The 13,465-nt window shown below is 67.6% G+C and overlaps 1 protein-coding gene across 1 annotated transcript; it reads right to left on the bottom strand.

The window, feature by feature from the left end:
* Position 1: 1 nt before the first annotated feature.
* Positions 2–12,947, bottom strand: APOB (apolipoprotein B; the record flags this gene model as incomplete). The annotated part of the gene is made up of 18 exons (XM_044663286.1): positions 12,796–12,947; positions 12,387–12,425; positions 11,779–11,894; positions 9,944–10,089; positions 9,567–9,720; positions 8,949–9,104; positions 7,837–7,961; positions 7,564–7,649; positions 6,869–7,094; positions 5,918–6,145; positions 5,597–5,717; positions 5,362–5,508; positions 4,326–4,537; positions 3,176–3,413; positions 2,654–2,830; positions 1,863–2,054; positions 490–657; positions 2–55 (listed from the first exon to the last, which is right to left on the bottom strand). Coding segments are annotated over exons 1-18 (2,643 nt in total), but the record flags the coding sequence as incomplete, so codon positions are not given.
* Between the last annotated feature and the right edge of the window lie 518 nt (positions 12,948–13,465).

The raw sequence follows: 13,465 nt of genomic DNA, 5'->3' as shown, positions 1-13,465 counted from the left end.
CGTGGGTCACCAGCTCCACGGACAGGGAGGGCCGGGCCACCAGCTCTGCCCGCTTCTGTGGGGGACGGAGAGGGGAGGGAGGCTCAGCGCCAGGCCCGCCGGCCCCTCGGCCTCCCGACGAGAGCCGCAGCAGAGAGGGCAGGGGCTGGGCATGGTGCCAGGGAGGGTCCTTCTGACTCCAGGAGGTCTGGGGGCCCTCCCTGAAGCAGGGCCCGGCCTCCTCCTGGCCCCTGCTGTGCCTGGGCTGCCTGGAGGGCCTCCGAGTCTCCAAGGCCATTCCCAGCCCTGGCCCAAGGCATTGGCAGGCCTTGGTGGCCTCGTCTAACCACGGAACCCTGGGAGGGTCCTCAGACCCTGCAGCCTGTCATCTCGCCGCTAGAATGGAGACAGGCCCACCCTCTGCGCCCCCGGGAAGGGGCTGCGGGAGCCGGCCGAGCCCCAGCCTTCCCGGGTGCCCTGGCCCGGCCTCCCGCCCCCCTCGGCACTCACGTCGGCCACTTGAAGCTTCAGGCCGCCTCTGAGCCCGGGCACGAAGAGGCCAGATGTGGCCAGCTGGAGGGGCAGCCCGGCGCCGGTGGGGAGCTCGATGGTGGTGTCCAGGAAGAGGTAGTGAAGGAACATGTCGCCCTGCGAGCCTCGGGTGACGGCCTCGGCGATCTGCAATGGGCACACAGTGGGGCTGACCTCGTGGGACCCCAGAGAGCCCCCAGACGGCCTCGCAGCTTATGGCCGCTGGCAGCCCTTCTGTCCAGGACCCTCCCGTCTGTCCCGAGGATCCCCCACACTGCTCGGGGCCCGGCACGCCCGCTGTCAGTGCCCGGCACTGGGAGTCCTTCGGGGCAGGGGGGTGGCTCGGGTTAGAGCTCCAGGCCCCGCGTCAAGAAGGCTTGAGTTCAAAACCAGCCCCAACTCCAACTACCTCAGTTTCCTCAACTACAAAATGAAGGGAATGATCACACCCTCTCCCAGGGTGGTGCGAGGACCAAACGGAGGAAAAGGGCCAAGGCTCAGCCTGGCACGCAGTCAGTGCCGTGGGCTAATGGGTGGACTTATGAAGGTGTGTTTGGGGACCCCAAGGCCCTTCTCAGAAGGGTGAGGAGTGCCAGGACTTGGCTTCCGCCTCCTGCCTTCCTTAGAGTCCCGCTAAGGCCCAGAGAGCTCCAGGAAAGCTCTCACACCCTAAGCCAGTGACCCCCCCCCCAGCCCCTCTGTCTGAAGCTCCTCGAGGGCAGGGCCTGGGCATGGCCTTGGCTGGCACTCCTGGCACACAGCCGGAGCTCAGTAAATGCTTGGTGGCCGCCCACTGGCTGACCCGTGGCTTCGGGGCTCTGGGTGAGCTGTGGCTGCTTTTGCATCTGGGTTCATGGGCATTCTGGAGCGCCAGGGCGGGAGCCTTGGGGTCCTGTGTTCAAGGGCTGCCCAGCCCCGACTGGCTCTCTCTGAGAATGCTGCCCGTCTGTGCTTTGGGCCCTCATCCCCAGGGGCTGGAAGTGCTTAATAAATGATTGCTGATGGCCCGAGGCATCTCCTGCCTCTCAGCTTTCTCCAGCTGTCCCGCGTCTGCCCCGCCAACCCCTCTCATCTGCCACCCGGGACACCAAGGCTGTCCTCCTTCCTCTTCTGCTTCGTCTGCCTTCAAGGCTCAGCTTCCTGAAGCCTTCTGGGACCGTCTTGGATCGCCCTCCCCCAGTATTCCCGGAATCCCTTTCCTGTCTCCTCTGCCCCATCCCTCTCGACCTGGCACAGCTCTCCACGGGGGCCCTCGGGCACGTGCCGGCCGCGGAATGGGGACCAGAAACTGGCACGGGCTGGCCTGGGACGTGGGCAGCGTGTGGGCAGGGCGGCGGGCACGGGCCACTCACCAGCTGAGGAAGGCCTTTCAAGGACTTCACGGTCCTGAGCAGCGCCGCCCCCAAGACCTTGAGGTCCTCCAGCTTGAGGTAGCCCAGCTCCTGGCCCAGGACGCGCAGGTAGGCTTGGGCCTCGGGGGCCTCCCTGGCCCCCAAGTCCTGGAGAAGCCTCTGAAAGTTGAGCATGAGGCCGTTCACCATGTCCTGCAAACGTATAGGAAAGCGAGGTGAGGCCGATGCCCGGCGGCCCCTTCCGGCCGGCGACGCTGAGGCGCCAGCCTCGGGACAGAAGCCCCCGCTGGAGCTGGCATGGGGGCGGCTCACAGAAAACCGTAGGTCGGGGCCCACCAGAATCGCACAAAAGAAGTCAAGAAAACAGGCGTCCGAAGGCCTGGCCTGTGGGGGACGTCTGCAGGGGGTCTCCCACAGGAAGACTGAGTGGGGGCTCTCGGAAGGCCCCCCCCAGCAGAAGTGCCCCAAAGCGGGCTGGGGAGCGGGGGAGAGGATGCCCTCTGCCAGGCCCCTTCCTGCTCTGAGATGCCAGGGCCAGGTCTGCTTCCCGCCAAGAAAGCTGGCACCCAGGCTGGCACACACCCAGCATTCAGCCGGCCTCCTGGGTCCCCCGGGACCTGGCAACACTCAAGGAAGCCCGGGCTGGGCTGGCCACTGGAGCTCTGGGCTGGGGACCCGACCTTACATGAACCCGGAGCTGGTAATGACAGCGAACCCACATCGCTTTCCTGGGCAAGAATGCTGGGGGCGGCGGACTGAAGCAGGGCGACCCACGGGGGTCGGGGGAGTACCTGGTCCCTTTTCTCGTCCTTGCTGTAGCCAAAGTGGTCCACTAGGACCTTGGACACTGGGTCAGGGACTCTCTCATCCACCCAGTACAAGGCCTTGGTGGCACTGTCGGGAAAGAAGCCCTGCTTCCCAAAGAGGGCTTCCAGGGTGGGCTCGTAGCCCTTCCCCTCTAGGCCGATCTGGGGAGAGAAGAGGCTGTTAGTGTGGATGGGGCCAGCCCTGGCCACAGGCTCCTCTCCCCTCCAGCAACTGCCCTGGCCCGATGCCATGAAGGGGGAGGCTGCTCAGAGAAGGGGTGCCCCCCAGCCCCTTGGGGGCCCACTCCCTCGGGCAGATGGATGCCTCCAGAGCTGGGGCCAAAGGGCACCTGCCTTCCCTGGGCTGGGCTCTGCTGTCCCGGAGCCCTTCTCTGTCTAGAGACATACTCTGGGGGCAGCCCCAAGGGAGAGGGCAGTGGTCTGGGGCAAGGTCCAGGGAGGGACCCTTGGGTGCCCACGGAGGAGGCTCCAGCCTGCTTGACCTACCTCAAAGAGGTCTGTGGGATGAAAGCCAAAGACAGACAGGGTGGTTTTCAGCATGGTTTCCTTGGGGAGGTAATTGTGGGGGTCCAACACGAGGTTCCCCTCTGCCTTGACCAAGAAGGGGCTCATTGTGGGGATAGAGAACATCTGGGAGAACTGGTAGTTCTGGGAAAACCTCCTGAAGTCTGAGGCAAGGGGGAGCTGGGAGCCTTGGAGAGCTTCTTCCACTTGGCTTCTGAGGCTAAACCGAAGGAAATCAGGATTTGCTGGGACTCCCAAGATGCCCTGCTCCTAGGCTGGGGCCAACCCAGAGCGGGGTGCCCAAGGTGGGGCATTTCTGTCTTCTTCAGGACATGGTTCCTGTGCTCTGACACCAGCCTGTCCCGCCAGTCCCTGTCCCCAGCCCCCTCCTCTCCTCTCCTCTCACAACCCCCCATTCCCTCTCTCATGCTCAGATGTGCAGGAATAGCTGGGGGATCTGCCTGCCTCAGGTCCCCCCAGCCCAGCCCATCCTCCATTCACCCACCAAAGAGATTTCCCTAAAGGCCAGGCGGGACCATGTCGCCCCCTCCTCAGTAGGCCCCAGTGGCTCCCTGTTAGCTCCAGGATCAAATACAAAGCGCCTTACGGGGTGTTCAGAGCCCTTCGTGGCCTCCCCGGCCTCCCAGCTGCTCCCCCTGTGCCCCTCCTCTGCTTGGCCCCCCTCATCTCCATTTCCTGGCTTCCTTCCAGACTCAGCTCGAGGCCAGGAGGTCTTCCTCGGGTCTTCTCTCCCCAATCCTGGCCTCTAGTGCCTCCTCTGGGCCTGCCCCGAGCCCAGCCTGTCAAGGTCTCGTCTACACCTCCCCGATTGCAGGTTGTGTCTCCCGGTGGCCCAGGAGCTCCCTGAGGGCGGGGCCCCACTGGCCCACCTTCCTCCGTGCTTTGTATTGACTGCCTGCCTGCCCGCCAGGGCTGCCCGGGCCGGATTTCCACTCCAAGGCCCTCAGCGATGCCCTCCCGCTGCTAGACTGGGAGCCCCTCAGCCTGGCGTTGGGGCCTTCACGATTCAGCCTGTCTAAGGGCCTCTCCTTGCTCTGCGCCTGGGGGCCCCTCAGGGGAGCGGGGCGGCGGGGCGCTTTGGCCCTTGACCAGGGAGTCCCCGGGGACTCACTCTTGTACGTAGGGGTCCTCGGAGCCCAAGATGTTGGCCAGGTGAGAGGCCACGAAGGCCTTGACTTGCTCGCTCCTCTCGGTCTGCAGGGCAGCGAGCACTCGGCGGAGGCTCTCCGGGGCCGGCCGCCTCATCAGCAGCAGGTAGGCGGCCAGGCGCTTCTCTTCGGGCGCCGCGGCGTCCAGGAAGGCCTGGAGAAGGACGCTCTGGACCTGCAGCCCAAACAGAAGGGGAGCCCAGTTTTACCGGTCAGACAACCCTGGGGGAGGCTGGGAGAACCGTTTGAAGTGACCGCCTGGACACGGGCTGAGCCCTTCTTAGACAGGAGAGAAGGGGACGGCTGACGCCGAGGGAGCCGGTCCCTGCCGCGTGCCCGGCCTCTGGGGAGCATTTTGTAATTCTTGTCCCTTCGGGGTCTCCCACCTGCCCTGAGGTGGGTCAGGGCTGTGCTCATCCCCCTTTTACCGTGGAGGAAGCAGAGGCACTCGGGGATTAAGTGACTTGCCCAGGGTCACCCAGCCAGATTTGAACTCAGGTTTCCTGAATCCGGACCCAGAGCTCTAACCCCTGAGCCCCTCAGCCCCCCCGGGCTGGACCCAGCCCTTCTTGGGCCAGTATCCTCCCCCCGTGCTCTGCTCCGCGGCCACAGAGGCCAGCCCAGACCCAGGCCCGCAGCGGGCACGCAGGAGGCACTCAGTGTGCCGTTAACCCGAGGCCGGAGCGCGGCATCGCCTTTTCCCTTCCACTCCGTTCTCCGTCGAGAAAGGAGCAGAAAGACCACAGACGGAGTCCCCCATCCTTCACGTCCTCTGCCTTGCTGTGACCCGGCGAGGGGGAGAACAGGGAGGGCATGGGGCACCCCGGGCACAGCGGGCGCCTGGCCCCTGCCCTCTGGGGGCCTGGAAGTCGCTGCCTCCTCCCCAGCTCGGGGGCCCAGGCCAACCCTGTCGTCGGGCCCCGGAAATGCCCACCGAGGCTAGCAGGTGGGGCTCAAGCCAGCCCCTGGCCCCGGCCCGTCCGTCACCCATGGCCTCACCTCCTCCGTCAGCTCCATCTTCCGGAGGGCCTGGATGGCGGCTTTCTGCACGGCCGGGGCCGGCGCCGGGCCCTGGACGCATTTCAGGAGGGAAGCCTTGAGCTGGGGGCTCGCCTCCTCCAGGGCTCTGCCCATGTTGCCGATGACCTGCCAGGGGAAGGAGACGCCAGTGTGAGGGACGGGCGGACGGCCCGGGGCCCCGAGGCAGGGCTCGGCGTGGGGGGCTCCGGCCTACCCTCAGGGTCAGGTAGGTGTCCTGCTCGCTGCCCGCTGCACACTCGCTCCCCAGCCGGGACATCAAGTAGTCGGCGATGTCCTTCAGCTCCTGGCTCGCCGCGGGGGTCTCCGTGTAGAAGCTGGGAGCAAAGAGCAGAGTTAGGGGGCCCTGGGGTGCTGGGCAGGGCCCCCCGGGCCTCAGGGCCCCCCTCTGCCTGGGTGCCAGTCTGCGAAGGGAAGAGGCTTTCTGATCTCAAAGCACCGTGTGGAGGAGAGCTGGACGGGCGGCGCTGCCAGGTCTGCCCTGAGGCCACTGACCCTCCGTCCGGGGGACACTCACTTGTTCACCGCGTGGCTCAGGGCATAAAGCGTGACGCGGCTGGGCCGCTCCCGGGCCGCTCGGAAGATGTCCTGAAGCGTCTGGGCAGAGGGACTGGGCAGGAGGGCCACGACGTACGAGGCGGCGTCCACCAGCACGGGGTTGGCCTTCTCGCTTTTCAGCCAGCGCAGGATGTGCGTGTAGCACTGGGGCTGTCCACACTGCACCAAGGCCTGCAGGGTGACGGGGCTGGGGGGACAAGAGGCCACAAGGAAGGCCCGGCTCGTCAGCTCCCCGCCGCCCGCTCCGGCCTGACCGGTGTCTCCAGACGTGCCGGCCTCTGGGCACCTCTGTCCCCCAGGAGGCCGAGAGCCCCCCACAGCGAGGGCAGGGCCTTCCTTTGTACCCAGGAGTCCTCTGGCCTTGGCTGTCCGGAAACCCCCTTTCTGGCTCCATCCCTCCTCGGTCCAGCCCATCCTTCTTGGCCCTGCCCCGGTCCTGCCCCTTCCCAGGAACTTTCCCCACCCCTCCCCACCCTGGGCAGCAACCAGCCCCAGGCCTCAGCCTCCCCTGACGCCCCCCTCCCCACTTCCCAGCCGTCGGGTCACCTCCGACACTGGGAACCCCCCATCTCCTTCCCGCAGGTCCTGGGTTCCTGCCTCTGCCATCCTCGACTCGCCTACAGTTCATTTCTTTCTTAGGCCAGGCCAAGGCTTGGCTTCAGTCCAGTGACCTCTCCCGGGCTGCCCCCTCCCCGCCTTTGTCTGGGCCCGGATGGCCGTGTCTCACAGGCCGGAGTAAGGACGGACACGGAGCGCCTCCCCCCGTCTGGAACCTCCCAGCTCCCTCACACAGAACGGGGGGCTTCCAGCCAGCTGGTGGCCAGTGTGGTCTCCTCTGGCTTTCTCAGTCCTGCCAGCCCCAGGCCGGGCCGTCTCCTGGCATCGCCCCCCGCCCCACCCCGGGCTTTACCTGGAGACCTCGAGAAGCTTGGGCAGAAGCGAGGTGACGGCGTCCTCCCGGAGCCCTCGCAGGCCCCTGACCAGGCTACTGAAGAGGTTGGCCCTGGCCTCGTTCTGGCCCGAGGCGGACAGTTTCTGCATGTCCTGGAGGGTCTTCACCAGCGTCTCCCCTTCCTGCTTGGGGGGGGCCAGGGCCTGCGTGCTCTCCACGGCCAGCCCTGCCGTCTGGGAAGCTGCTGGAAGAGGGGGAGAGCGCCGGGCAGGATCTCAGCGGCGAAGGGGCCTCCCGAGTCTCTGCCCCCGCCCGCCCCACCCAGGGACCTCCTCTACCACGTCCCCGCTCTGGTGGGCCCTTTGGGCTCCCGGGGAGCTCACTACCCCCGAGCCCAGCCTCAGCCTCCCCGATGCCCAGGCCGTTGGGAAGGTCACTTCCTCTCCCCGGGCCTCCCGCTCCCGATCCAGATTCCCACAGGCCGCTCTGCCCCGAGTGAGCCCGGCCGGGTGGCCGAGGCGGAGGGGAGCCACCCGGGAGGGGGTAAGGCCCCCCTGCTCACTCTCTGGCCCAAACCCAGGGACCCTTCGGGGGCTGCTGTTGCTCCCAGAGCCCAGCCCACCCACGCAGGCCGCAGCTGGCTTTGCCCTTCAGTGCCTCTGCTTACGGGCCTCCCCCCACCGGCCAGCCCCCCTCCTGGGCCCTCAGCCCACCTTCATCAAAGAAGCGGCTGTTTATCTTGGGGGCGTCTTCGAGTCTCAGGGTCTGCGTGACGTGGGCCGCCAGGCCGTACTGATTCCTGCAGAGCAGAGCCCTCAGCCGCCCGCTGGGGACCCCGTCCTCCGCCTCCCCCCAGGGCCGCCCCAGCCGGGAGGCCTCCCCAATGGGGCCCCTCCTGGCCCTGCCCCTGCCCTGGGCCCCCTCCAGCTCGAGCTCCCTCCCCTGGGGCCGCCCCCGGGCAGGGCAGGGCTGGGCACGAAGCTTACTTGGAGGAGAAGGGCAGGAAGAGATGCTGCTCCCTGCAGACGGCTTCTGCCACGTGCTTCCTCCGAGGGTCCAGAGTGTACTGGCACGTCTGCTCGCTGCTGAGCAGCCTGGACAAGGGGCCGCCCTGGGCACGACAAGTGGGAACCGGCTCCACCCCGAGGCTCTCCCCACTCCGGCTCAGAGGCCTGTGGCCAGGGGCCGGCGAGGACCCCCCCCCCCACTGCGCCCCTCGGCATCTCCCCCTGCTGCTGCCGCGGCTTCTTATTAATGGCGAGTGTGCCTTTGGGGCCAGCAGCCCCAGGAAGCCCCCCCCAGCCCAGCCTGTGCCAGAGCTGGGCACACAGCACTAGCGGGCACCCCACCAAGGCCTGTTTGAGGCGGCCACTCAGCCAATGAGCATTTATCCCTGCTTCTTCATGTGCTCTTCCTCTGCCACCTAGAGGAAGCTTTCCCGCTGCCCTGGCCCGGGCCCCTCTAGCCTGGCCTGGGCCCCCCGGGCTGGGCCTGAGCCCTCCTGGCCTTGCCTGGTACTCCCTGGCCTTGCCTGGGCCCCCCGGGCTTTGCCTGGGCCCTCTTGGCCTTGCCTGGGCCCCCCGGGCTGGGCCTGAGCCCTCAGGCCTCTCTTTTCCAGGCTGTCTCCCCCAGTTAGCGTGCACCCCTGAAGAGAAGGCATCCCCTCAGCCTTTCTCTTTTGTATCTGCAAACACTAGAGCAAGCACTTCATTCTTACTCATTCATTCCCTCATTCACCCTGTGTGCCCGCACGGTGCCAGGCCAGACGAGGACAGGCTCCGCCCTCAAGGAGCTGACCCTCTAGTGGGGGCCGACAAAGGACCCCCCAAAGCCCTGCAGACCAACCAGCAGGAGGATGGAGGAGCAGAGCCGAAGCTGCCCCCCCCCAGGGCCTACGTGGCTCTGGCCGGAGCCTGGGGTCAGCGGCCTCCCTGTGGCCCTGGCCCGGCTGCCCGCCTCCCCCGAGGGCCGGGGACATCCTCGTTGATGCCTGTGAGAAGCCCCGGCGAGCAGGAGCCGGTGGGTCCCGCCACGTGGCCTCAGAGCCCCCCAAGCCTGGCTGACCACGGCGGGGCCCCCGGCGCTGCCAGGCACTCACCAGGCCTCGGACGAGGGCGATGGGACTGGCGGCCTTGCTGACGGGCCGGAATCCGTCGCATTTCTCCAGGTTTCTCTGGATGGTCATCTCGGTGGCGACGTTCCCTTTTCGTGCTTGGACGGTGACGACGCTGGGGCAGCTCCCGTAGGCCGTGTCCTGGGCGGGAAAGGAGGCGGCGTTGGGGCAGGGCAGAGGGGCCGAGGGCGGCGGGGGCCCCGGGGCAGGCGTAGATGGGCCGGGGGGAGCCTCCTGCCCGGGCAGGGTGGCCACAAGTGGGGTCTGCAGGAAGTCCTCGGGCCCAAGCTGAGCTCGGTTTGGGGGATTCCGCTCTGGCCAGAGGGCATCTGCCAGGCAGGGCTCTGCAGGGGTGGGACAGGGACCTGGAGAGGGTGGATGCCCGGGCACCATCGGGCGCTGCGGTTCTTGGGGGCTGATCTCAAGGCCTGCCAGCAGGGTGACCGGCACAGAGGGAGCAGAGAGCAGGCGCTGGCCGTGTGCCCTTGGGCGAGTCACTTCTGCTCCTGCCTCAGTTTAGGGGCTCGGGAGAGCCCAGAATGCCCTCGCGGTCCCTGTCCGGTTGGTGGATGGGCGTGAGCGAGCGGCCGAGGGGAGCCTCACCACAGGCAGCTCTTGCTTCTCTTCGTCCGTCTCCATGGGCACCAGCAGGGCCGAGATGATGCCTCTCTTGATGTTGAGGATGTGGGCCGGCTCCTCCTTCTCGGGGTACAGAAGCACCTTCTTCCCCTCGGATATGCTGAGCCGGAGCTCGTACCTGGCCCCCGGAGAGATGCCATTGGAGGCCGGGGCTCTCCGGGGCCACAGACGCCCCCTCGGCCCCTCCTCCCCTTGGGGAGCGAAGGGGACGGAACCCGGGTGATCTGAGTGCAAATGCTGCCTCTGCCCCTTCCCCGTGACGCCCCCCTCGGGCACTAGACGGCGGCTTTGGACCAGGCGGGCGCAGAGACTCTGGCCCTGCCGAGGCCTCGGACCCTCACCTGGACATGGCTTCGGAGAATTCGTCCGAGTTCTTGGTCTTCCTCTGCAGGGCCTTGCCTTCCGCGCTGAAGCCGGCCGCCTCCTTCAGGGTGCACTGGCTCACCCTCAGGATGAAGCTACAGAGCTGGGGGACCTCCAGCTCCACCTGGGGAGAGAGACGGCCCGCGACGATGAGGCGAGCCCAGCCGGGGTGGCCCAGCCGGGGTGGCCCAGCCGGGGTGGCCCGGGGAGCCCGGCTGTCCTGGGGAGCCCGGCCGGGGCAGCCTTGGGACTCGCTCTGCTCGTCTACACAATGGAGCCGCCGTCCCGTGGGGGGCCGAAGGCCGGGGAGAGCCCCTTGGCTGTACCTCGGGGGACCGCCTAGGCCCCCGCAGCTGTTTGTGGGCGCTGTTTGGGGTCTCCTCTGACCACAGCGGGCCAAGCAGCCAGGCAGAAGCTGTGGAGCCTCGGACAGGGGTCGGGGAGAAGCCCCCGTGCTTGTGGCCGCACTGGCTGCGCCTCCTAAGAGTGAGCAGCAGGTCCGTTGGGCCCAGGCTGCCTCGAGGTTCTGGGAGTGGGTGCCGGGGGCGTCTGCGGGCAAAGGGGGCTAGGAGAGCGCCCCCACCCGCTAAGGTGGCTCCCTGCTGAGCCTCGAGTCAGTCTGACTTGGCCCAGGGGTCAAGGGCCAGGCAGGGGGGCCAGGAGAGGCAGCGAAGGCCTCCTCTGCCCCCCGTGGCCTCTGCGAGGCCGGCTCCTCCTCCCGTGCCCAAGCAGACGCCCCGGGCCTGCCCCTACTCCTCACCCGATGCGTTGGGGCGCTCCGGTGACTCCAGAGCTTGGCCTCTGCCAGCCCGTGCCATGCCCGCCTTGCCTGCTCAGCAGAACCGCCAGTCTGGCCCGGCTCTGACTGAGGGTCCTGCCTGCAGGTCTGCCCCCAGACCCTCCGCCTCTAGATTTCCTGTTCTTTCAGGCCTCCAGGCAGGAAACCTCCCACTTAATGCTGTTCTGCACTTGGCCCCCTCTCCCAGGGGGCCTTCCTGGATTGCCCCCTCCTTAGCCAGAGCCTCCCAGCATGCCGCTAGTCTTTGCCACCTGCTCACGTCTGCTTTTCTTCCTGCCTGAACTGGAAGCTTCTGGGGGGGGGGGGGAGTGACCCTCCTGTGGCCCTGCGTGCCAGCGTTTGCCCCAGGGACCGCTGTGGCAGCCCAGAGGACCATAACAGTCAACAGAGCGCCATCCCCGTGTTCTGGGGAAGACTTTGGGGCTGGAGCACTCAGTCCTCCGCCCCGTGGGCCAGCCAGCAGGCCTGGGTATCAGAACCACCAGAGCTCGCCCCAGCCGCCCACATCTTCAGCGGGGCTGGCAGAGCCACTCTGGAGTGGGCAGAGGCGGCCCAAGCCTGCCCGAGCTCCCCCGGAGGCAGCAGCAAAGGCAGGGCAGGGAAGCGTGCCAACCCCGACCAGACCAAGGGGACTCTGGGGTCCAGGGCACCCGCAAACCCGCTCCCAGGGAAGAGATCCGCGTCCCCCTCCTGGGGCGCTGCCCAAGCTCCCCCCTCAAAATCCAAGCGAGCGGCAGCCCCTCTGGCTCCGCAGAGTGCCCGGAGCTGGCAAGGAGCCGGCGGGCAGAGACGCCGAAGCTTGGCCCCCGGCCTCTCCCCTGCCCCCTCCCGTGTGCCCCCCGCTGCAGTGTGACAGGGCAGTTTCCGGGCTGCCAGGTGGGCAGGGGGGCAACAAGGGCTCATCAAGTGCCTCCTACATGCCGGGCACCACGCTAAGAGCTGGACAGAGAGCTGGCCGACGGAGGCCGGGCAGCCTGGGGCCCCACCTCCCCTGGCACCCCTGGAGCCACGGACCTTGCAGTTGATCTTGGTGGCACTGCGAGAGTCTGCGGTGCCCGCCACGGCGTTGGCGCTCTCGGCCTCATAGCTGTACACGTATTTCCGGAGGTGTTTGAAGCGGGTCGAATCTTCTGCAAAGACAACATGGCAGTTGGGGCTCCCCGAGCTCCCGAGGGGAGAGGAGGAGCCGGACGGAACCCTCGAACTCAAGACCCGAGCTGGGGGGCACTGCCAGGGCCCCGGGGACTGGCGACTGCTGGGCACAGCTCCCCCGGGGGTGCCCGGCTCCTGTGCCCACACACCTGCGGGCCGGCCCAGCCATGAAGGGAGCGGACAGGGCCAAGCCCGGCCTAAGGGCCAGAGCGGGCTGTGGGGAGCGGCAGGCAGAGAGTAGTTCCGGCCAGCAGGTGGCGCCAAAGCTCCGTATTTGACCAGGACCGGCCGCAGCGGCGCCCCCCAGCACCAAAGGTCCCGAGCGGGGGAGGGGACGAGCAAACAGGCAGGTGGGGGTGGGGGGCCTCCGAGCTGATCAATGATTAATCGGCCCGGAGCGGCAGAGGGGGGAGGGCGCTCCCCGAACCCCACTCCCTCCTCCCACCCCCCCAGGCTCCTCGGACACTTACTGGGACAGCTCGGGCTGTGGTTCTCTGCCCCCTCCTCTTCTGCAAGAGAAGAGAGAAGTCAGGGCGGCCCCAGCACCCCGCAGGGCCCCAGAGCCGCCTCCCAGCCCCCCAAGTGTCCGCCCCGGGCATCAGCGCCGTCCGCTCTCAGGGCGATGCCCAGCCCTTCTCCGAGGCTCTCTGCCTCGCCCTGGGCATCATCGCTGCGCCCTTCCCAGAGGCTCAGCCGGCCTGGAGCGTGATGGGGGCCACAGCTGGGGGGCTGCCCGGCCCATTTCTCCAGATCAGACCTGTGCCCAGATCGTGCCCACCCCGCGCCCAGCTCGTGCCCACCCTGTGCCCAGCTCGTGCCCACCCTGCGCCCAGCTCGTGCCCACCCTGCGCCCAGTTCGTGCCCAGGGCCAGCACTCACGAGAAGAGCTGCCAGCCAGGAGCAGCAGCAGGAGCAGGAGTCGGCCCGGGGGGGCCATGGCGGCCGGCCGGGAGGGGGCCTCCTGCCGCTCTTCTCTGGGCCTTTGGGTGCTCGCTCGGTGGGTCCTCTCTGGGCAGCGGCTCTTCCTGCTGGCTGCCTGGTCCGGGGGGGAATGAGCCCCCTCTCTTGGAGCCGCCCTTATATAGTCCCGCGCCGCGGAGCTCCCTGGGATAAGCAGTTCACAGAAGATTGCAAAAGGTCCAAAGGGCAGAGGCCCGGGTCCTCCCCGCATTTCCACACTCTTGTGCCTGGCCTGGGGCCCCTGTGGGGAGGGCAGAGGCGGTCTGGAAGGGCCCCCTCCCAGGGCTCCAGGAGCAGTGGAGGAGGAGGAGGAGGAGGCCCCCAGCCCACCTTAGGCTGGGAGACTGAGGCAGACAAGGACCCCGGCAGCACCCACTTTGTCAGAACACAGAAAATGACTCGAACCCTTGCCCGAGCCCCCAGCCCTCCCAGGAGCCCCTCGGCCCTTCCCACACTCCTCTGCCAGCTGGCCCAGGGCACAGAAGACCCTGCTGGCCCTTCACACTGACCGCTTCGGGGCTGTGGCTCTGAGAGCCTCTCTAGGGCCCCGGGCCAGGGCTCCCAGCAGCCTCAGCCTCCGAGGCTTGGC

The sequence above is a fragment of the Gracilinanus agilis genome, chromosome 2 (assembly GCF_016433145.1).
Source record: "Gracilinanus agilis isolate LMUSP501 chromosome 2, AgileGrace, whole genome shotgun sequence".
Lineage (NCBI taxonomy): Eukaryota > Metazoa > Chordata > Mammalia > Didelphimorphia > Didelphidae > Gracilinanus > Gracilinanus agilis.
This window is presented reverse-complemented; position numbering and strand designations above follow the sequence as displayed.